The sequence below is a fragment of the Lissotriton helveticus genome, chromosome 7, assembly GCF_964261635.1.
Source record: "Lissotriton helveticus chromosome 7, aLisHel1.1, whole genome shotgun sequence".
NCBI classification, from domain to species: Eukaryota; Metazoa; Chordata; class Amphibia; order Caudata; family Salamandridae; genus Lissotriton; species Lissotriton helveticus.
The window spans coordinates 17,580,038-17,604,864 of record NC_136068.1 but is presented as its reverse complement, the minus strand read 5'-3'; the positions used below and the strand labels follow the sequence as shown (position 1 = coordinate 17,604,864).

The window sequence follows — 24,827 nt, the reverse complement described above, 5'->3', positions numbered from 1 at the left end:
CATGCTCTTCATCAGGGAAATAGACAATGCCCTTCGTGATGTATTCTCCTGTGAATCTGTTTAATAACGGGTAAAGGCTATCCGAAGATCTTTTCCAAAGGACGCCGATTTGATTTGTTTGAACTTGAAAAAGAAAATAATTGAAATATATCTAACGATAATGAACATTAAATAAACGCGCAAGATGAGAAATGAACTTCGAATGGAAGTAGTTTTCTTTCACGAAAGGAACATCGTGAATGTGTGTGCCAACTGAGGGATGGGACTAGAGGTTCTCTAGCCCCACATTTTGAAGTAAGGGTAAACCACCGTCACAAGGCTGAGGTAAGGGTATACCCTCATCACATGACTGAGATGAGGGTAAACCATCATCACAAGGCTGACATAAGGTTACACCATCATCACACAGTTGAGATAAGGGTACACCATTGTTGCATGGCTGAGGTAAGGGTACACCATCGTCACACACCTGAGGTAAGGGTATGCAGTCCGCACACTCAGAAGTAAGGGTACACCATTGTCACATGGCTGAAGTAAGGGTACAAATGACGGTAGCGTTATTCCTGCAGGGAACGACGTCCTCATTAAGCACTCAAAAATAATGTTCCTTAGGACAGTGTTTTGTTCCTTTCAATAAAGTTTTATTCAAAGAGTTCAATTTTTTAGTAAATCATAAATTCTTCAATCTCGTAGTCATCTTTACAAATCAAAATCAAGCGCCCAATTTATTTCGGGCAATGTGCCCTTCTTCAGGGGCATAGTATTCTGGATTGTAGCACGTCACACTCGTCGTTCCCTGCAGGAATAGCGCTACCGTCATCTGTTACTTGGCTCAGAAGGGAGATCTCATTGAGCACCAACATACATTTAATTCACTAGATTTGAATTTCAACACAAATACGAGTGCGAGGATTCTGTCACCACCGTGTTGAAGTAAGGGTACACCATTGTTACACGGCTGAGATAAGGGTACACTATCATCAGACGGCTGACTTAAGGATACACTATCGTCACATAGCTGAGGTAAGGGTATTCTATCATCAGATGGCTGACTTAAGGATACACCATCATCAAATGGCTAAAGTAAGGGTACACCTTTGTCACATGGCTGAGATAATGGTACTCTATCATCACATGGCTGAGATAAGTGTACACCATCATCACATGTTTCGGGTTAGGGTACACCATCATCACATGGCTGTGGTACGGGTACACCATCATTACATGGCTGAGCTAAGGGTACACCATCGTCACACGGCTGAGATAATGTTACACTATTGTCACATGGCTGACATCAGGGTACACCATTGTTACAAAGCTGAGATAAGCTTACACCATCATCACATGCATGAGGAAAGGGTACATCATCATCACATGGCTGAAGTAAGGGTGCAATATTGTCATACTGCTCAGGTAAAGGTGCACAATCATCACATGCCTCAGGTAAGTGTAAACCATTGTCACATGGCTGAGATAAGGGTACACTATTGTCACACAGCTGAGGTAAGAGTACACCATCATCACATGGATGAGGTGAGGGTACCCAATTGTCACATGGCTCAAGTAAGGGTATACCATTGTCACACAACTGAGGTAGGGGTACATTATAGTCACATGGGTGAGGTAAGGGTACACCATCATCATAAGGCTCAGGTAAGGGTACACAATCATCACATGACATGGGTAAGTGTATACCATTGTCACACGGCTGAGGTAAGGTTATGCAATCATCAGACGGCTGAGGTAATGGTAGACCATCGTCACACAGCTGAGGTGGGGGTACACCATCATCAAACAGCTCAGGTAAGGGTACAACGTAGTCACACAGCTGAGATAAGGGTACACTATTGTCACACGGCTGATATAAGGGTACACCAATGCTACATGGCTGGGGTAAGGGTACACCATCATCACATGGATGATGTAAGGGTATCTTAATGCCACATGGCTGAGGTAAGGATACACCATTGTCATGGCTGAGATAAAGGTACACCATTGTCATTTGACTGAGGTAAGGGTACACCATTGTCACACGGCTCAGTTAAGGGTACACCATAATCATACGGCTGATGTAAGGGTAAACCATCGTCACATGGCAGAGGTTAGGGTACACCATCATAGTATTTTGGGTGCATGCAACTCTGGATTATAGTTGTTGCCTTAAATAAGGTTACCAGAGAAGGAACAAGCTACTAGAATACTCAAAGTGAATGGCTGGGAATTTCAGCGACATTAGCAATTGTTTATCCTCTCAAATGAGCGGTGTAAGCCCGCCAGTAAGAGAATCTGTCTAGAGGTGAATGGCAGAAAAGATATCCAGGGCTGCTGCTGCTACACTGAGGGGCCCATCATAGTCCAGTCCAGGTGCTGCCAGAGAAGCCTGCTCACACCCAGTGGGACTTCATCTCTTCAGAACATCTGGAGTACTGGAGAAGCAGCTTCCATGTTGTGTGAAATTCACGTGGATCCGTTTGAACTGGTTACTTTTGGCGCCTTTAATCAGTGTTATGGAATTTCCATTCATCTGGATAAAGCTGACTGAAGTCTCAGGAGAAAGTCCTGCTCATTTCAGGACTTTTCCTCAAAGTGTCTCTGCTACTGGAACTGGTGGACATTTTTGGGAAGCCCTCTTCCTACTTTATTCACGTTATTTGCATTGTGAGTTTAAGAGCATTTAATGTCTTATCAATGTTTTTGATTTCTTTATCATTTTTAGATATTTTGATTATATTTTCTTTGTTTTTGTGATAATTTGTCTTATTATATTTTTGACTTTGTACTTAACTTTGTTCAGACCATGAAGGTATTTTATTTCTTAACTGTATGGCCTTCTTGATAGCTGTTAAACTTCTACTTTGCTGCTTGTGCCCCACTATGAACGTTAGGTCAGAGATTCCTCCCAGGATCCAATGTTCACAGCTCTCTGTAAGGCTGTGTCCTCTCTCCACCACATTCTACCATATGAGGCTTACCCTTCATATTGACGTCCATCTCTCTCAGTAGTGTCCAGTGATGATTATCTCTCGTTTCTCTTCCTTTAGGGCAGCAGCTGCGCGGGATTCTCCTGAGATGGCACCCAACAACAGTAAGTACAGAAACTGAACAAAGATAAAAAATGGGGCCTCTTCAGATTCTGCACAGGGAGCTCCAAGAGCCCAGATATGTTTTCAGAAAGGTCAGCCCTTCTACTGTAGCTTTGTCTCCTTAGGGTCTGATACAAGAACCAAAATCTGACCATACAAAGCTATGTTTAGAGTTTGTGGTCTAACTTCAGTACAATATTAATCCTACACTCTTCCCGTGGCAAGTTAGTGTCCAATGTCTTCATTGTCAGCAGAACAATAGTAACTGTGATGACAATTGTATAGTGCTTCAAACCTTTGGAGAGGCATCAAAGCACATCATCAGATGGGCACTACACTCTAGCGTGAACAAGTGCATGGTTGGATGGGTGTTGTGTTTGCAGAGTAGTAGAGCTCCATGGGTGCAGAGGTACATGTTTGAAGACTGGTGTCTGCTCTTTTGCTGAAGCGAATAGTGAGCTGTGTAATTCGAGTCTGTAACTTCCCCATAGTTCAACACCCACCTTCTCAGCCAAAATCCATACATTAAAAGCTTCTCTAAGCACAGACATTCCAGCCATCACTTGTCCATATATTGTTATTTTTATGAAACACCCTAGATGGAAGCATGACAGTCACCATCCAGAGAGACAAGCTGTACTAGGAGAGATGAAACATGGACTGGTGCCTCGTGATGGTGCCCAGCTTTAAGAAGGTGCAGTTGCCTGCGAACCGCTATTTTTAACTGCTAAAAGAATTTAAAATAGTTTTAAACTCTGGAATTAGAAATTTTGATCCCTAGAACTATAAACTACACTGCTCGTATTGCGCTGAACTGGGAAAATTGTATTTTATTGATTTGGGGAAAGTACTGGATCATACACCCTCCGCCAACGGCCCCACTCACTTCCGGGTGCCAGGTCCAATCGGGGTGCCAATTACAGGGAAAGGGGAGGAGCTAAGCCTGATGACGGCTATAATGCCGGCCGCAGCGCTGCGGGTGCGCCAAAGGCAAGCCTGTCTGTGCCCGTCCGCAGCCTTACGCGGCAAGGGGCAGGTCACTATGCTCAAGAACCCCTACTTATTCATCATCTGAACTGAAATTGTTTCACTCCAATGACCTGGCATTACATTCTTCCACACCTTTAGTACTGATAAAGAATGGGATAATGGAAATTCGATCAACCTTCCCCGAATTCATACATACTAGCTACTCTCCAAGCCATACTCAGACCCAGGATAGAATTAAAAGCCAGCCTTTAAAGGTTATCTATCTTAACACTCGCTCAATGGTAAAACACCAATTGGACATATTCCTCCTATTAGGGTCTGAACAACCAGACATCCTGTTACTAACCGAAACCTGGTTAGCTCAGGATTTCTCCTCGGATATTTTAGCAGCATTACCTAGTTAATTCTACATATTACAAGCTAATCGCCCCCAGAGGAGGATGGGAGGCGGAGTAGCTGCTATAATATGCCACAATCTTAAATTCACAGCACTAACTTCTCTCGACCTACCATCAGTAGATAACCTGGTGATCAAGCTTGAATCTGACTCCGCCAGATGGTATGCGTTCTACTCTATAGGCCACCCCAGAATATGCCTCAGTTCTCACAAATTTTGGGTGAACACTTAGCCCATCTGATAACAAGGCAAGCTAAACTTTTGATGATTGGTGATTTCAACTATTGGGCCAATGAAATATCTGGTGGACCCCAATCTGCTGAGTTTACTGATTTACTTATAGGGCTCAATCTCAGTCAGCATGTGTCTGTGGCCACACATATTAAAGGTCATATACTTGACCATGTATGGTCAATGGTCAACTAATTTTGATATAACTAATCCAGTGGTTATCCCCTGCACATGGTCTGACCACCACTTGATAAAATGTACTATTAATAATCTAGGATTAAAATTCCTACTTTTGACGGTGGATCCGCCAGGAGCTGGAATACCATTAACAAGAACCAGTTGACTGAGACACTGACTAATACAGTGCCGCTGGCCCAGTCATCAATCAACAATAGCGAGAAAGACTTATCGGCCTGGCTGCTTATAGCCAGCAAAAAACTTGCCCCTTTTAAAAGAGTACCCCGAGCCCGACGTCATGAAGCCCAGAGATAGTTTTCCTCTGATCTGAAGGCATTAAAACTAGCCCTGCCTCAAACCGAAAGGAAGTGGAGAAATAGATATTTACTTGAAGACAGAGACTTATTTAGCTGCATTAAGAAATTATAAAAAAAGCTATCCAGAAATTTGCTTACTTCGCCTCTATAATTAGAACCTCCACAAATCAGACTAAAGATATTTTTTCAATAGTGAACGAATTACCCAATCCCGACGGACAGAGTGACATTAAAGCCTACGCCCTCTCAGCCACTATGTGACACCCTAAATAATCTTTTTATTGATACAATAAAAGCCATCAAGGCCAGCATTCCCATATGTCAGAATCCGGTACGTGTAATGGTACCTACAAATCCATACTCCTTGAACCAGTTCCCAGCAATAAGTGATATTGCCTTCCTGGACTTGTTGACAAAAGTCAAATCAGGCTCCCCCAGAGACTGTTGTCCACCTTAGATCCTGAGAGAGGTCTTTTACACCCTCCCTGGTCCTGCTTTATCCTGAATGAATCACTGTCCCAGGGCTGTGTCTCTGACACCCTTAAGGAGGCTCTTATCATACCCCTTTTGAAAAAGCCAGGGGCAGATCCCGAAGTACTGTCTAACTACCGTCCGATATCTTTGCTGCCTTACTTGGCCAAGGTACTTGAAGCCCATGTGGCTAGATATTTAGCCTCCTTTTTTGGAACAGTCCGAATGGCTGGACCCCATCAAGCAGGTTTCCGGCCAGCTAATTCCACAGAGTCAGTTGTACTGACGGTACTGGATACCCTGCGGGGGGAGGCAGACAGGGGCCTTTCACAGGCCCTGGTACTTCTGTCCGCAGTGTTCGACACGGTCGACCATAATATATTGGTCAACCGTTTCGAGGGAGCAGAAATCCTGGGCTCGGCTCTTAAATGGATTTGTTCCTTCTTGGGAAACCGATCTCAAGCAGTCCGCCTAGGCCAGTTCACAACCCCCATGGGGAATACTATTTGTGGTGTGCCACAGGGGTCTTCACTTTCCCTGCATTTGTTCAACCTTTATCTTTTTCCTTTGATTCATGCTCTTAAAGAAAAGAAAGTTTGCACTTTAAATTATGCAGATGATTTCCAACTTGTGTTTCCTATCAGTAACACCCAAGAATCTATCCTCGAATTTCAGGCTACGATGCTGTTCATCTGTGATTGGATGAACAGCAGTCATCTGATGTTAATTCCAGATAAGGCAGAGGGGATTCTAACAGGGGGCTCTATGAATCACTGGAGTACCCTTTTCTGGCCTCAGGAGCTAGGACAGACCCCTAAGCCCTCGGCCTCTGCCAAAACATTGGCGGTCATTATTAACAGCGACCCTACAATGAAGACCCAAATCGGCGCTGTGGTTGCTATGTGTTTTTTCCAGATGAGGAAAATATGGAAAATCTGCAGGTTCCTCACACAGGAAGCTAAGATACAGGAGGCATTAGCTATGGTGATTTCGCACATAGATTGACATAGGTGACCGTCTGGATTCCATCCATCACGGTCGCTCCCACAGCTCTCCACTCGCTTCTCTGAAGCCCTGTGCTAGCTGCCTGCCTTGCCTGCCCGGATTCCTGCTGACTGCCCTCCTGCTACAGTGCTTGCAGCTTCTTACTGCGCCTGGTATCGTTTATGCCCGCATTGCTTTTCCGACCTCATTTCATAAAGTTAAAGCGCCTATTAGCGTTTAGGCTCGCACTGCTACATTGTATCGAATTGTTTAAAGCGGCGATTGTGCTACATAGTATCTATTTGTATTAAACGGCGATTGTGCTTGTCGGGGGAACGTCTCTTTAATTACTTACTTAGAAGAATCTCTGTTTGAAGCTCCGGCTGTGCCCCACTTTCGATTTCATTTTAGGCGGCCATTTCGACTTGTTTGGGGTTTCTCCCGTGTCTCCTCCCAGACCCCGCCTCCCAGCTGACCCTCCCACGCTCCGCCCCCTCCACACTTCATTTATGCCTAATGCTCCAACGCGCAGCGTCCACGCGTTACGTACACGCCGAAGGTGCGCCAAAGGTAAGCCCGTCTACGCCCGTCCGCGCCTGGACCGCGCCCAGCGCCAGACCCCCTACCCCTCGCGCTGCCCAGCCCCCCCGCATTACCTACGATGCCGCCACCCTCCTAGCCCTTAACCCCGGCCGCTCCCCCAACTGCGTCCAAGCCGCTCCTGGACACACCCATGGACCTTTCTCTTGCTACTCCTGCAAATTCATCGGCACCGACAACTTCTCCGCTACGACCACACCACAGATTCCCGACCCCAACCACCTACAATGCATCCTTCTCAACACCCGTTCGGTCCACAGACACGCCATTGACCTATGGAATCTACTAGACACCATCTCTCCAGACGTCGCCTTCCTAACAGAAACATGGATGAACGCTTCCTCCGCCCCAGACATCACCATTGCCATCCCAGAAGACTATAAGATCACACGCAAGGACCGTACCGGCCACACAGGAGGAGGAATCGCTATCGTCCATAAAAAATCTATCCGCATCTCAACCAGCTCCGACGCCAACCTCGCCAACTCCGAACACCTTCACTTCCAGATTCACATCGACCCCAAGACCACACTCAGAGGCACCCTCCTCTACAGACCACCAGGACCCCGCGCAAAATTCAGTGAAGACATCACGGACTTCATCACTCCACACGCACTCCCCTCCAAAGAGTACACCCTTCTGGGAGACCTCAACTTTCACCTTGAAAAGAACAACGACCGCAACACCACCACCCTCTTGGACAACCTCGCCAACCTCGGACTTAAACAACTGGTCACTTCCCCCACCCACATCGCAGGCCACACACTCGACCCCATCTTCTCCTCCAGCAAACATGTCTCCTTCAGCCATACTACGGATCTCCTCTGGACTGACCACAGCTGCGTTCACTTCACCTACAACAAGCCGAAACCCATCAACCACCTCCAACCAACTCTACAAAGAAACTGGAACAAAATCACCATCGACCAGATCTCCTCATCGCTCCTTCTAAACACCCCTGCTCACTCTTCTAACCCAGACCAAGCCGCCGCCAACTTCACCCTATGGCTATCCAACACCGCCGACACCTTAGCACCACTGAAAAAACGTCAAAGCAAACCTGGCAGCAAGAAGGCCTCATGGTTCAACGATGATCTTAAGAAGTCCAAGAAACTCTGCCGCTCCCTTGAAAAGGCCTGGAAAAAGGACCCAACCACCAGCACCAAGGACGCCTTCAAAAACGCCACCCGCATACACCACCAACTCATCTGAAAGGCCAAGAAAACAGCATTCAAGGATCGACTAGACAACAACGCCCACAACAGCAAGGAACTTTTCAACATCGTCAAGGAATTTACCAATCCCTCAGCCAACTCCAACGACATCACCCCCTCTCAAGCCCTCTGCGACTCCCTAGCCTCATTCTTCCACAACAAAATTGCAGACATCCACAACAGCTTCGACAACCAACCCGGAGACCAACCCACCCAACCATATGATGAACACTCTCCCCCCCTGAACACCCTTAACGACTGGAACCCAATCTCCACTGAGGACACCATCCGCCTGATGAACTCCATCCACTCAGGATCCCCCACAGACCCATGTCCTCACCACATCTTCAACAAAGCAGACTCCATCATAGCACCACACCTCCGAGACGTCATCAACTGCTCCTTCAACTCCGCCACCTTCCCGGAAAGCTGGAAACACGCCGAACTCAACGCCCTTCTGAAAAAACCCACAGCGGACCCCACCGAACTCAAAAATTACCGCCCCATATCACTCCTCCCTTTCCCGGCCAAAGTCATCGAGAAAGCCGTCAACAACCAGCTCGCCGCTTTCCTCGAAGCCAACAAATCCCTCGACTCCTCACAATCTGGCTTCCGAGCAAAACACAGCACTGAGACCGCCCTCATCGCAGCAACAGACGACATTCGAACTCTACTGGACAATGGAGACACAGTCGCCCTCATCCTCCTCGACCTCTCCGCTGCCTTCGACACAGTCTGCCATAGCACCCTTCTACAACGCCTCAGAAACATCGGAATACAAGGAAAAGCACTTGAATGGATCACCTCGTTCCTCACCGGAAGAACCCAGAAAGTCCGCCTTCCACCATTCAAGTCCGAGGCCTCTGAAGTCATCTGTGGAGTACCACAAGGATCCTCACTCAGTCCCACCCTCTTCAACGTATACATGAGCCCCCTCGCGGCCATCGCACGCCAACACAACCTCAACATCATCTCTTACGCGGATGACACTCAACTGATCCTTTCTCTCACCAATGACCCCAACACCGCCAAAACTAACCTACACGAAGGAATGAAAGAAGTTGCCGAATGGATGAAACACAGCCGTCTGAAACTGAATTCAGATAAAACTGAAGTCCTCATCTTAGGTACATCCCCCTCTGCATGGGACGACTCTTGGTGGCCGGAAGCCCTTGAAAAAGCACCCATCCCGACAGACCATGCACGGAACCTAGGCGTTATCCTGGATTCTTCACTTTCAATGAACAGACAAGTCAGCGCCGTATCCTCATCCTGCTTCAACATTCTTCGCATGCTCAAAAAAACATTTCGTTGGATCCCCACCGAGACCAGAAAAACAGTCACCCATGCTCTGGTCACGAGCCGACTGGACTACGGAAACACCCTCTACGCAGGAACTACCGCTAAACTCCAGAAGAAACTCCAACGAATCCAAAACGCCTCAGCCAGGATCATATTAGACATCCCGCGTAACTAACACATCTCTGGTCACCTGAGAGACCTCCACTGGCTACCCGTCAACAAGAGGATCACTTTCCGACTGCTAACCCACGCTCACAAATCACTCTACGACATCGGACCAGAATGCCTCAACTCACGACTGTCCTTCTACACCCCCTCCCGCCAACTGCGCTCTTCCAACCAAGCCCTCGCCACTGTACCTCGCATCAACAAGACAACCATGGGAGGCAGATCCTTCTCATACCTGGCTGCTAAAACATGGAACTCACTCCCCACTTACCTTCGCCTTACCCAGAACCACCTAGCATTCAGAAAGCAACTTAAAACGTGGATATTTGACAAATAATCCTCTTCCCCTCCCTAAGCGCCTTGAGACCCTCTGGGTATGTAGTGCGCTATGTAAATTCTCTGACTTGACTCTCTCTGACTTGACTAGATTATGCCAACTCTCTATATTTTGGCATTCCAGCCAAGCTCACCCACCGGCTGCAACTGGTACAGATTCAGGCAGCAAGATTGATCTTACAGGAAAACAGGTGCTAACACATCACCCCTCTTCTGAGGAAGTTACACTGGCTCCCTATAACTCAGAGATGCACCTTCAAGGTGGGATGTATCACCTTTAAATCTCTGAATGGTAGAAGTCCCAAATTTGTAGACAGGATTATCAAAAGATACATCCCGACTCGCAATTTGCGATCGGCCCATTTACAATTTCTGGCCACTCAATCATTCCGGCTGAAGCGTATCGGTGGAACCAGGTTTGCAGTTTTAGGCCCTAGATATTGGAATTCCCTGCCATTAGAAATTAGATCCTATACAGATCTCATGGTATTTAGGAAACTCTTAAAGACATGGCTGTTTAGACAAGCATATGAGTAATGTTCAGGATGACGGCATCTCTAGAGCAGCGCCATGAAACCAACCTGGTGTACGTGCGCTTTATAAATGATATATAACATAACATAGACCTTCTTCCCCTGACCCACTCACCCCTGACTCACTCTGTTTCACACTCTTTGGCCAGCATATACGTTTGCTGTACAAAAAGTGAATTTTTTGCTTGATCCCCATCTAGTGCAACAAAGTCTCCATGAGATGCTAGGAGCCACAGTTATCCTCCTCCCTCAGGCTCCAAGCCCCTCTTATCCCATCCTCGTACATCATTTGCAACTTGCACCAGCAGGGAAGGTTCATTGTTCCATTAACAGATGTGTTAAAGCCAATAGAAAAAGCTTTCCTTATTGCGTTTTTGAACTTTTATTAGATATTTTAGGGCAGAACTTATCAATTTTAAAAGACACTGTAAGGTGATCAATGGCTGATTGATCCATGACTAAAAATAGTTGAATATTAGTAGGACAAAGATTTTAGGAAGTCATTTGTGTGTCCCTTATTTGTGTGTGGGTGCTATGTATTTCATGATATGTTATGCTATTTTACCAGTTATTTCTTCAGCACATGTGTACTCAACTTTCATGGTGCCCTATAACTGAAACCTAACATGAGCTTCAAAAGCCAGATCTGTTATCTCTTCAGCAAAACCGTTTTCGCAACTTTCTGAACTGATTAAAAGTAGTTTTTTTTCGAAGAAATAACAGAAGAGAGTTCCACGTCTTAGCCGCTGCAACAGAGAAGGCATGTTCACCAGAACAAGCGGCTCTAATTCTGTGGACTTCCAAAGGTCCAGAGAGTCCTAGCAGGCTTCTGCTACCCGAACGCGGCAGCCATAAATTCAGGATATGCCCTGGTTCATAGCTCTATGAACATTGACTACAGGCTTGAAGATTACTCTGCTCCTGATAGGAGGCCAGGGGAGATGTTTTAATTCTGAGGTGAGGTGTTGCACTTTGGTGACTTTTGATGAGTTGGGCAGCTGCATTGTGGATCATCTGAGGATGAGTCTTTGCTCTTTGAGAGGCAGATAGATACATCACATTTTCATCGTCCAGTCAAGCCTGGATAAGAGCACTGACAATAAGGACACAGAAAGTCTTGTCTGTATAAGGAAGAGTTCTCATCCAGGTGATACTCATCAATAGTCATAATCTATGAATAATCCCCGGCCTTGTGCGGGATCCCGGAGCATATAGAAAATACATATAAATATATATGTATATATATATATATATATATATATATATATATATATATATATATATATATATATATATATATATATATATATATATATATATATATATATATATATATATATATATGAAAACATATATTTGCAGCCTAAAACATTTCCCAACTGGCAAATCTGACATAACATTACATGAATTAGCATACACACAGTAGTACTCTCCCAACCCCTAAGGAAGAGCGATAGAGAGCAGTAAACATTTGCATACAACAATGCTTTATTGCCATAGGAAAACCCTGTAATTGCAGGAATTTGCCAGTAGGCTGTAGTACAGTATAAAGAAACAAAGAAAACTGACACCTTGCCTTTAAGGCATTAAAGTAGGGGTACCGTGCCTTTAAGACCTGAAGACGACCCCCCCTGCTCCCATGGTGCACCACAGGTGGCAGTTGGGTCAGTTCTTTTTTCCGGCTCCTTCTGTGAGGATCCTGGAGCTTGAGCTCTTCAGTTTTTGACTGAAATTGTTATTTTGAGTGATTTTTCTCAGAAAATTCGTCATCTTCTGGGATTTTAAGGCTCCTGCATTATCCTGGAAGTGTCCTTCTTGTGACAAGAAGATGTCTCTGGCTGACACACGACCCTAACCAGTGCCATCACTGTCAGAAGTTCTCTAGGCGGACTCTTCCGGACAGAGAACACATTAGACTTCATGCCCTCTTGGGGAAAGACAAAAGTCATCAGGTGGGTGGCCATGGAGACCCCAGAACGTCTTCTTCAAGCAAGCATGCTAAAAAACTGCGACGTTCCGCATCTCCTGCCTCCAGAAAAAGGAAGGAAGAGGATCTCTGTCGAAGTCGCCGTCGAAGGGGCCCAGGCGCTCTTCTGGATCACCATCGCGATGTTGAAAGTCTCCGTCGCAGCCAAGTAAGTCGACGTCGAGACGCCACACTTCGGGCTTGAAGTCTGTGGCTGCTGATGTGTCCAAGTCTCCGTCGACGTCGAGGCTTCCGTCGACGTCGAGACACTCTCCGCCGCCCTCGAGGGGGTCAGCATCGAGAGTTATGACGGCTTCCAGATTGCCGCCGGCTGGCGTGCCGCCGTCGAGAGGGTCGTCGAGATCCCACCATTCGACATCGAGGAGGTCGACACCTAGGCGACGTCAAGAGGAATCGAAGAAGGTCGTCGTCGACAGGACGCCATGGAGGTTTGCCTTCTACTCGACGTCGAGGAAGATCGACGTCGAGTTTACCGACTCGACGCCGAAGATCGCAGTCGAGATCGCCAAGGTGTGGATGATCGACATCGAGAACATCAAGGCCTCGTTCGTGCCATTGGTCACACAAACGTTTTCAATGTCGAAACTTTCGCCGTCGAGAGAACAGGACACAGTGATTGTGGAGTCCCCTGGCTCCAGGTCATCAGGGGACGGATCTTCATCTCCTGAAGCGCCCCCCAGATCTGCGGGCAGATCACGCAGTGTGTCATCTCACCGCCCTCATGGAGCTGTTTCGGGCGGTCGTAGTAGTCCGGGCTCGGATTACTCCTGCACGTTCTCTCCGTCTGCTCCGAGGACAAGCACTCCGGTCAGGCCGGCTAAGTCTCCTTCACGGAGGCCACGTCCTTCACTCAGACCAAGATCTCCTACCAGATCACGCTCTCCGGTACGGCCCAGAACACCTGCCAAGCCATGACCTTCCCTAGACCAATATCTCTGCCTAGACATCGGTCTAGATCCAGGGGTCGGCACAGCCATCGAGACAGGTCTCATCACAGAGGACGCACTAGATCTCCAACTTGGTCCTCTTCCACGAGGTCTACGGTCCGGGCCTATCTCCGACCTTATCCTCCACTCCTCTGTCAAGAGTCTCACCTATTGATGATATCGCAACCTTCATAGATGTGCTGGGCAGGGGGGCAAAGAAGTTGAACATCTCTCTGCCTACTCCTGTGGTCCCTACTTCTATTATTTTCGACACACTTCATCACCGGACAGCGCCTAGACCTCTGCTGCCTCTGGTGCCCGGCTTCCTTGAACCGGCAATGGCTACCTTCCACACGCCTGCAGGGGTAGGTTCTGTTCCATCAAGGTTTGCCAAGAAGTACAAGACGCCCGCAGAGGACCCCTTGTTCCTAAGATCGGATCCTCCGACTGATTCAGTTATCGTGGTGGCTGCCATGAAGTCTCATTCAGCCTCTACCTCATCTTCGGTACCCCCAGAGAAGGACAGCAAATTAATGGATTCGTTTGGCAGGAAGGTATGCAGCACCTCTGCTTCATATATGAAGGTGGCCAGTGCTTCTGCTCTATTTGGGAGGTACGATAGGTCCCTCTGGGACTCCCCTACTCGCTTCACAGAGAAGCTTCCGAAAGAAGACCGACAGGATTTTGTCGAAATCCTACAGGAGGGAGGACTCGTAGCCAACCAGGTCATTAGTGCCGCGGCAGACGCCTCTGACCTCGCGGCCCGCGGCTACTCCCATGGAATCTGTTCACGACGTTCGGCCTTGCGCCGCCTCACGGGCCTCAAACCGGATGCTCAAAAGAAAATCTTGAACCTCTCCTTTAATGGTTCTTCTCTCTTTGGTTCACACGCTGACGATGAAATGACCAAAATGAAATCCGAAATGGACACTGTGATGGCTGTGGGTTTGGAAAAGCGTAAGGAATTTAATAAGCGCTTTCGTCAGGGGGATAAGGGTCCTTACCAGCAGAGGGTTCAAACCCCTCAACGGTCTTCCCAAACTCAACAGAAAACCCAATTTCAGCAGAGACGTCCTGGCAGAGGCAGAGGCAACAATAACAAGCAGCAGTCTGCCTCCAAACAGCCTCCAAAACCCTGAGCTGTTGCTGCCTCCGCAACGGTTCGTCACTCCGGTGGGAGGGAGTGTTTCTATCGTCTGGAAGAGTGGAGATCCATAACAAAGGACAGATGGGTGCTGAATATTGTGCAGCATGGTTACTTGCTGAGGTTCAAGTTCCCTCCTCCGCAGGTTTTTCCTCAAGTAAAGCTACTTCCCCGTTTCCACAGTCAGCTGCTGCAGGACGAAGTCTCTGCCCTCATCAAGAAGAAGGCTATAGAGGAGGTTCCTTTCAGGCTGAGGAATCAAGGAGTCTACTCCTGCTATTTTCTTGTCCAACAAAGAGGAGCAGTCAAAGAATACAGGCCCATTCTAGAGCTACGGCTACTAAACAGATTCATCCGGAAAGAAAAATTCTGTATGCTAGCCCTGCATCAGATCTTTCCCCATCTCCATCAGGGGGACTGGATGTCAACATGCAGGACGCTTACTTTCACATACATGTCTTAGTGAGGCACTGAAAATTTCTCAGGTTTCAGATCGGGCGCCAGCACTACCAGTATCGAGTGCTTCAGTGTGGCCTCAAATCCGCGCCACGGACATTCTCAACTTGCATGGTGGTGGTGGCTGGTTGTCTCCACAGGCGGAAGATCTTCGGCTATCCTTATCTAGACGATTGGCTGCTGAAAAGCTCCACTCCGGCTCTGCTTCAAGACCATCTTTCGTTCTGTCTCAACCTGATGAACTCATTGGGGTTGCAGGTCAACTTCAAGAAATCAGTACTCAATCCTTCCCAACGGATTCATTACCTGGGCGCTTCCCTGGACTCTGTTCAAGCAAGCGTGTGTCCTTCGGAGGACAGATTGTCATCCATGCTTCTGAAGTGTCATCTTCTACTGGACAATCACAATCCCACAGCCAGACAAGAGTCCTCTCTCCTGGGATCGATGGCCTCGTGCATCTACATCGTGCCCAATGTTCGCCTCTGCAGCAGGCTCTCGAGGACCAATGGTCTCAGAGGTCAGGTCACTGGGAGGACCGTGTCTCTCTTCCACAAGGTGCCAAAGACTCAATCAAATGGTGGATGAAATGCTCCAACCATCTCCGGGGAGTTCCATTCCATTGCCCTCCTCCATCGCAGTCAGTGATCACGGATGCCCCTCTTCAAGGCTGGGGTGCTCATATGGACCAGCTTCAGGTTCAAGGCCTCTGGTCCGAAGTAGAGCGAGGCTACCACATCAACTTCCTCAAGCTTCGAGCCGTTCATCTGGCGCTCAAATCTCTTTACCAGTCTCTGTGCACCAACTACATCCAAGTTCAGACGGACAACACGACAACCATGTTCTATCTGAACAAGCAGGGAGGCACCAGATCAAGTGTACTATCCCTGGAAGTGCACGCCATCTGGCACTGGCTCCTGACAAGAGGTCTATCCATCGTGGCAGTTCATCCACCAGGAATACAAAATGTCCAAGCGGACTGCCTAAGCAGAGACTTCGTAGAAGTGCACGATTGGGTGCTCAACGAAGAAGTTGCGCAGGAGGTCTTTCATCTATGGGGGGTACCAGACATAGACTTGTTCGCAGATGCCACAAATACAAAATGCCCCGTCTTCGCGTACAGTTTCCCCCAACAGGGCTCACGGGGGAATGCACTTTTGATCAGCTGGTTACAGACATTGCTGTACGCTTTTCCTCCCCTGCCTCTGATCCCGATGGTGATTCAGAAATTCTACAGGACCAACACCAGGATGATCCTGATAGCGCCGGAGTGGCCACGCCAGTGGTGGTACCCGGATCTCCTCCAGCTGTCAGAAGTCCCGCACTGGCGACTTCCTTGCCGTCCAGACTTATTGACCAAGGACCAGGGGAAGGTGTTTCATCCCAAACTTCCCTCCCTTCGCTTGACGGCATGGCTCCTGAGGTCATAGAGTATGGACACAAAGACCTCCCAGCAGACTGCATGAACATTCTAAAAGAAGCCAAGAGACCATCCACTAGGAAGTCTTATGCTTTCAAGTGGAAGAGGTTTTTCATATGGTGTCTTGACAACTCTCCTGACCCTATCCACGGTCAGGAGCAGGTGATTCTACCCTATCTGTTGCATTTAGCAAGGTCAGGCCTCAAGTACCCCTCCATCAGTGTTCACTTAGCGGCGATCACAGCCTATAGGAAGTCACCTTCTCAGACATCATTGTTCCTTATGCCTGTGGTTAAAGCTTTCTTAGGGGGGCTTAAGAAAGTGTTTCCACCAGTGAGGTCCCCCTCTCCTCCCTGGGAGCTTAACATCGTACTTACTAAGCTAATGGGTGCTCCTTTCGAGCATATACATAAGGCTTCTTTGCAGCACTTGACCTGGAAAGCCTCCTTTTTAGTGGCAATTACCTCCACCCCTAGGGTTAGTGAAATCCAGGCCCTGTGTTGTAAGGAACCGTACACAGTGTTTCACACCAACAGGGTGGTACTGAGGACACACCCAGGTTTTCTGCCTAAGGTAGTCTCAGACTTTCATATCAACCAGTCTATCACCCTACTGTAATGGGGACGGAACACCTCCGCTTCCCTCTACGAGCCCTACACCCCCGAGTGGGTATTCACCTTGTGACCCCCCCTCCTATCTTTGCAGCCACCGAACAGTACGGACGAACAGTACAGCCGTGACGTTGAAGAAGACGACTGCGGGCCCTTTAACTGGCCTGGGACCATTGAAGAGGAGGAGTCCGGCTACGCCTCAAATACGTCAGGTGAAAACACTCAGGTGTGCTTGTACACCGGAGGAGCGGAAGAAGAGTGGAGAGGAGGAGGAGGACGAGAGGAGAGACCCGTCGGCGGCGCAGGAGCCTGGAGACCAACGGCAACACAAGCCGCCCAGCCGCACGCCAGGAGGTATGTTGTTCTCCGAGGTACAAAATCGTATCACGGGCTGGGTTGGGAGAAGGGGTGGGTCCTTACAGTGACCGAATACCCTACGTCTTCCCAGATTTTCCCTTCCTACACTCCCCCGTCCCCTCACTTCGTTGTAAATAGTCACGGCTGGCGTCCCATCACTCCTTTTCCTGATTACGTGTGTTGTGGTCTGACTCGGGACTGATCACGGCCTCTCTTGTGTCTTCCCTCACGGCGGAGAGAACTTCACCACGGAGACGGACAAGGTTGACGCGCGAAGGAGCCCCGTACGGAGGAAGGAGGAGGGAGCCAGGAGAAAACACTGAACTGAGAGAAGCCGAGCTCCGAGGAGGGTTCTGGTCAGGAAGACTTGTACTGACTTTCTATACCAACAAATAAAACCTGCCCTTACCAAAACACGCCTCCTGCCCATTTCTACCCAAACCGCTACACCTACCTACCTTTTTTCCTTAACCTACAACTCCCCCGGAGAGGTCTTTACACTCTCTAGACCTCCGGAGGGTTCTGAAGTTTTACCTGGCTAAAACCCTTCCACTTAGGAAATATGACCGACTTTTTGTTAATTATGGAACCACTAATAGCGGTCTGTCAGCCTCAAAAAGATCTATTTCTCGCTGGATAGGCTCCTGTATAGATCTGTTTTATCAACTAGCTAACAAGGCTTTACAGGGTGGACCTCATGCGCATTCTACAAGAGGGAAAGCTTCTACTACTGCTCTCCTTCGTAATGTCCCAATCTCTGAAATTTGCAAGGCGGCTACATCGCGGTCTGTGCATACCTTTACCCGCCATTATTGCCTAGACTCAGATACACAGGCCAGTGCCCAAGTGAGACAGGCCTCTTTGAGGAATTTATTTGTATAAATTGTATGTGAAATGCACAATTTTTCAATGTCTCTATGTATACTTTTTTGCTAGTCCGCGAGACTTTGGTTATGAGCTTGCTAATCTATTCATAGATTATGACTATTGATGAGTATCCCCTGGATGAGAAGGATTAGGTACTTACCTGTAATCCTAGTTCTCATCCAGGGGTATACTCATGTTCATAAAGTTATGAGATGTTACTGTGGATCTACTCAGGTGTTATGGACCTCCAAAAAGAACTGACCCAACTGCCAGCTGTGGTGCTCCATGGGAGCAGGGGGTTGCCTTCAGGTCTTAAAGGCATGGTACCCCTACACTAATGCCTTAGAGGCAAGGTGTCAGTCTTTCTTTGCTTCTTTATACTCTACTGCAGCCTACTTGCAAATGCCTGCAAGTACAGGTTTTCCCTATGGTAATAAAGCATTGTTGTATGCAAATGTTTACTGCTCTCTCTCTCTCTTCCTTAGAGGTTGGGAGAGTATTACTGTGTGTATGCTAATTCATGTAATTTTGCTGCAGATTTGCGAGTTGGGAAATATTTTAGGCTGCAAATATGTGTTTTCACATATATATACATATATATTTATATGTATTTTCTATATGCTCCAGGATCCCGCACATAGGCGTGGATTATTCATAGTTTATGACTTTGATGAGTATACCCCTGGATGAGAACTAGGATTACAGGTAAGTAACTAATCCTTCGGCACATTGTCTTCATTTGGAGAAAGCAGGCGCTACCGCTTTGAAAATCTATGTCTCTAGCGATAAATTGTCACCAGTCCACCTCCCAAGATTGTGAACGGTTTAGGAGGGGGTGTACAAGGCCCCATAACATCAGGCCTCTGTAATAATTCATATGTTATGCTACCTGCTGAAGTAACTGGCCACTCAAGTTTCAAAGGGTTCAGTTTCATGTAACTCAATGACATCCACCAATGTGTCCAGGAAAGGCTGAGGGACATTGAGGATGTTTGTGGAAGTATTCACAAATCACACCAAAGACAGTTGATTGTAGAAGAGTTGGTTTATTGGCCACCATCTCAACAGCCTCCAGTCTCCACCTGATCTAAACAGAATCTTCCCTTGGTTATCTTTCTCCTTGCATTCCACACCCTTTAGCAATGGAGAATAGAATGTGGAATGCAGTGTGAAAGACTCATCACTACAATGTTTCAGTGTTTGCGAGAAAATCCCCAAATGAACGGGGTGTCATCAGCATATAGGTAATACCTTCCCAGCAGTTGCTTCACGAGGAGGGTGAAGAGAAGAATATAGATAGTAAATATTAAACGGCCACAAAACACCCTAAAAACGTTTAATTTTTTGGGCCTGGGTTAAAAAAGGATGCAGGGCTTAATTTGCTGAAAAGAGGTGAGTCCACTTACAAGAGAGCCTGAAAAGCCATCCGTTCTTAGTCGTGAGTAGGGTTTCGTGTTGAGTGATCCATAAGGATGATGCTGACCTCACCTCACCTTTAACCACCCATCTGAGAAGGTCATCGCGGTGGGAGACCATTACTAGTCCTGTACTTCTTCCAGCCTGAGTCTTGCCTGAGATGACTCTGGACTGGGATTATACTCCAGCTGAGTAAATTACGCTTTTCCTGTAACTTACACCAGTATGGTAATATTGAAATAGGTCTAAAGGGAGGATTTAGACTTATTTCATTTAGTGTCACTCTATGCTGACAGCTTCCAGATGTTTCTTACAAGATGAGACTCTAACTTGTCCTCATAACTAGCTCACAAGTTAGAAAGCACTTACCATTATTAATAGGGCGTGGTTAACATCAATGACATCATTCTCAAATGATATACTGAGCCCATGGGGGCAGATTTACTATTTTTTCATGCAACCCTGTGTGAAAGAGAGACAGCAGAAATATGCCATATCTACTAAGATATGACGTGTTTCTGCTGTCTCCTAGCCCTGGTGCATTGTGTGCTACCCGATGCCAATGTAGGCACCCTTGCGTCATGGTGCAAAGTTGCCTGATTTACAGCCAGGATTGTTTTTGTGCAGGAAGTGACACCTTCCTGCACAAAAACAATCATTAAAGTCATTTTCCTCTTTTTGCATGTACTACAGAATGCAGCACACATAGAGAAATGAAACACCTAATAGAAATAAGGATATTTATCTATGTTATGCCTGCTTGGAGGAGGCGCTGTTTTTTGTAAATCTGGGAATGCAGCAAAATAAATGAGTGTATGCATGAGAACGCCCACGCTTCACCCATGTAACGCCTTCCCAATAGAAGGTAATGCAAGGCAGCAATATACTCTGCCTTGCATTACTTTGTATTTACTAAACCACGTAAAGCCACCCAAGCTGGATTTGCATGACTTAGTAAGTGCCAAAATGGATTTTGCATTGGGGTTGCGCCATAAAAAGGACGCAACCCGATGCAAAACTTTAGTAAATATGTCTCATTGCATCTATGGATACAAGCAGGATGTTGTCGAATTTAGGAAACTTTTTACTACCACAGCCTCATGACTAAAACATATTTCAATTGGATCTGAGGTAATTAGGCAGAGAGATCCAAAGCTTTCGCACTAGATATGCACCTGAATTATCACCTGATTATGTAACTAGTTGACAGGGTGGCATGTTTTTCTCATTTGCATCACAGTCAATAGTGTCCTTGCCAGGCTATTGTAGCTAACTTGTCCAAATACACAGCGGGCTGAGAGATTTGGTACTATTTGTTCTCATCCAGGGGATACTCATAAATAGTAATAATCTATAAATAGTCCCCGCCCATGTGCGGGATCCCGGGGCATATAGAAAATACATATATATGCATATGTGAAAACATATACATGCAGCCTAAGATGTTTCCAACATGGCAAAAATGCTGAAATTACATAGGTTTGCATTGTAGTACCTATACCTTCCCAACCCATAAGGAAAAAGAGGAAGCAGTAAACAAATTGCCATACAACAATGCTTTATTGCCATAAAGAAGCCTTGTAATTGCAGGCATTTGCCAGTAGGCTGCAGTAGAGTACTAAGAAACAAAGAAAAACGGACACTTTGCCTTTAAGGCATTAGAGTAGGGGCACCGTGCCTTTAAGACCTGCAGGAAACCCCTTGCTCCCATTGGCTTGCAGCACTGGTTGTGCCACCCACAGAAGCAGCTTGTAAACTGTGTCTCAGGCCTGCCACTGCAAGGCCTATGGTTAGTCTGTGACTACCATGTCAACTTGGCCAAGGGCACCCCCTTGCCAGTCCCTAAACCTTCCCTATGCTCCATATTAGACACCCCTATGGTAGGCCCAAGGGCAGGGTGCATTGCAAGTATAAGGTAGGACATGCTCTGATGTGTTCATCATCTCCTAATAGTGAATTACAGCCATTTTCGTTTTTCACTATTGAAGGCTACCTGTTCTCATAGGCCAAAATGGGCAGTTAAGATTGTTACATTCCTACAATCCTAATTGACTCAGGGAACATGGTAGAAACTCGAATTTAGTATGCCTGAACTCAGAATAATAAAATACATCTTTTAGTAAAGTTTATTTTAATATCCTTTGTTTGTAAATACCACTTTTAGAAAGTAGGTATTTGCTTGCCTAACCATTTGAGCCCGCCTCTGCTGACTTGTGTATTCCTTGTCTGGGTTTGTGTGTGCCAGGGCTGCGGAAATTCTAATAGGCAGGCTGGGGCAGCCCAGTGGTGAATAGAGAGATCAGCACCTAGATGGGAGGGAGGTGTTCACCTGGGACCTGAATAGGGCTAGGCCTTCCCACCACAAAGCTGGCTCCACCTCCTGTGGCTTGTCTGATGTCTCTGCCCTGCACTGTGAAAGGAGAAGGGGAATCATGTCAACAGAGTGTTCCAGAGCTGTATCTTCTCTCCCCTGTGCTGGCTCTACCTCCTGTGGGGCGTCTGATGTTTCTGCCCTGCACAGTGAAAGAAAGAGAAGAGTCCTGTAAACAAAGTGCTCAGGAACTGGTTTGAGAACAAAGGATTTTGGGGTATAAATATTGGGACCCAGTCCCACAGACTTTAGATCACTTCTGGAACAAGAAACCTTTCTGCCAAGGAGAAGAACCAAGGAAGCTGCAGGAGTTTGGACTGCCCCTCTTCCAGTGTGCTGTTTGCTGGGTTGGCCTGCAGTGGTTGCTTCATTGCCAAGGGAAAGGAGAAGGAACTTTTTAAGGACTTTCATTTATCTACAGAATATTCTCCAAGGGCTTGGACTGTGCTTGCCTCCTGCTGAAGTCTCAGGGCCAAAAGACTTCACCTCCAGCTCCCTCCTGAATTTCCTTGCTGGGAATTCTGACTCCAGTCACTTGCGTGCCGCTGGGAGCTGGAAGCGCGACGCATCGAGAAGAAGCATGTCGCCGCCGCAGCTGACATCGTCGCAACGCTGGAGAAGCGAGCTTTCGTCGCATCTCCCTGGAAGCGTGTGTCCATCGAAGCTGCCTGCTGTCGCATCGCCGGAGAAGCGCGACGCATCGAGAGAGCCGTCATCGCATCACTGGAGAAGCGCATCGCAGGGCCTGTAGCGGCTCCAAAGCACAGTCGTCGCAAGGCTGGCAGGGCCTCATAGTCATCGCATCGCCGCATCAAGGGCACCATCTTCTCACATCGCAACTGGATCATCGCATCAAGGCGCCATCTTGCGCACCGCAACGGGCCAGCAGAACGAGAATCTACGCATCACCTCCGCACCGGTAAGAAGCACGACGCATCCCCTACTCTGCGCAAGCATTGAGGCACGACGCTTCATCTCCCCCGGATCACGGAACCGACGCATCTCCCCTTTTGCTAGCCTTTTGTTTACTTTGCTTCATGCATCCAGGTACTTTGTTGAGAACTTTGCCGCATTTATCATCAACTTGAACTAAGCAACTTGAATCAACTTTTATGCAATCTTAAGTGTAGTATTGTGGATTTTTGTCGTTTATGGTCTTGTGTTTATGTCTATATAAAGAATACTTATTTTTATAAAACCTGTGTTGTGTCCATCTGTAGTGTTATCACTGTATTACTGTGTATATTCACAAATGCTTAACACACTGCCTCTGAGATAAGCCTGTCTGCTCGTGCCAAGCTACCAACGGGGTGAGCAGGGGTTATTAAGGAGTGTAATCCCCTTATCCTGACTTAGAAGTAAGGGTCCCTATTTGGACAAAGGTGATAATCATTGCCAACTAGAGACCCCCAGATCTAACATCCTCCATCGCGGGTGTCTCCTATCGATGAAATTGCGACGTTCACAGATGTGCTGGGTAGGGGTGCGAAGAAATTGAACATCCCTTTGCATACCCCTGTGGTTCCAACGTCCATCATCTTCGACACCTTACACTATTGTTCAGCTCCTAGACTGCTGCTTCCTTTGGTGCCAGGATTCTTGGAACCAGCTATGGCTACTTTCCTCACCCCTGCTACAGTGGGTTCTGTCCCATCCAGGATTGCCAAAAAGCATAAGGCACCAGCCGAAGATCCCTTATTTCTCAGAGCCGATCCACCAGCAGACTCTGTCATTGTGGCAGCAGCCATGAGATTTCACTCAGCGTCTGCTTCATCCTCTGTCCCCCCGGAGAAGGACAGTAAGCAGATGGACTCCTATGATAGGAAAATGTGCAATACTTCGGCTTCTTACATGAAGATTGCAAGTGCCTCAGCCCTTCTCGGGCGATATGACAGGTCTCTTTGGAATTCCCTGCAAAGGTTCACCGAAAAGCTCCCCAAAGAAGACCCGCAGGGGTTCAGCGAAATTCTGCTGTAAGGTGGGCTAGTAGCCAATCAAGTTATAAGTGCTGCAGCGGTGCTTCAGATCTCGCCGCTAATGGTTACTCCCATAGCGTCTGTTCACGGCACTCAGCCTGGCTGCACCTTACAGGCCTCAAGCCTGATGCACAGAAAAAGATTCTGAATCTTCCATTTAATGGCTCCTCCTTGTTCGGGGCTCACACTGATAAGGAGATGAACAAGATGAAGACAGAGCTGGACACTGTCAAGGCGGTTGGTCTGGAGAAGCGCAAGGATTTCCGGAAACGTTTTTGTCAGGGTGACGTCTTCCAGCAGAGGGTTCAAACCCCTTAATGGTCCTCCCAGAACCAACAGAGGTCCCAATTCCATCAAAAGAGGAAGAGGAAATAACAAGCAGCAACAGTCCACCTCTAAGCAGCCTCCCAAGCAGTGAGGCATTGCTTACTCCGCACCCGTTTGGCACTCCAGTAGAAGGGAGTATCGTTTTTCACCTGGAAGAGTGAGAAACCAT

The 24,827-nt window shown here is 47.4% G+C and overlaps 1 protein-coding gene across 3 annotated transcripts in view; it reads left to right on the top strand.

Moving 5' to 3' along the window:
- LOC144767942 (cell adhesion molecule CEACAM16-like) overlaps window positions 1-24,827 on the top strand; it is a 240,727-nt gene that overhangs the window by 194,470 nt on the left and 21,430 nt on the right. For 2 of the 3 annotated variants that reach the window (XM_078651287.1, XM_078651286.1), the window contains exon 4: window positions 3,042-3,085. The exons of the other annotated variant lie outside the window; for it this stretch is intronic. In XM_078651287.1, the coding sequence (XP_078507413.1) occupies window positions 3,042-3,085 (44 nt within the window). The remainder of the gene's footprint in view (window positions 1-3,041; window positions 3,086-24,827) is intronic. 3 annotated transcript variants of the gene reach the window in all.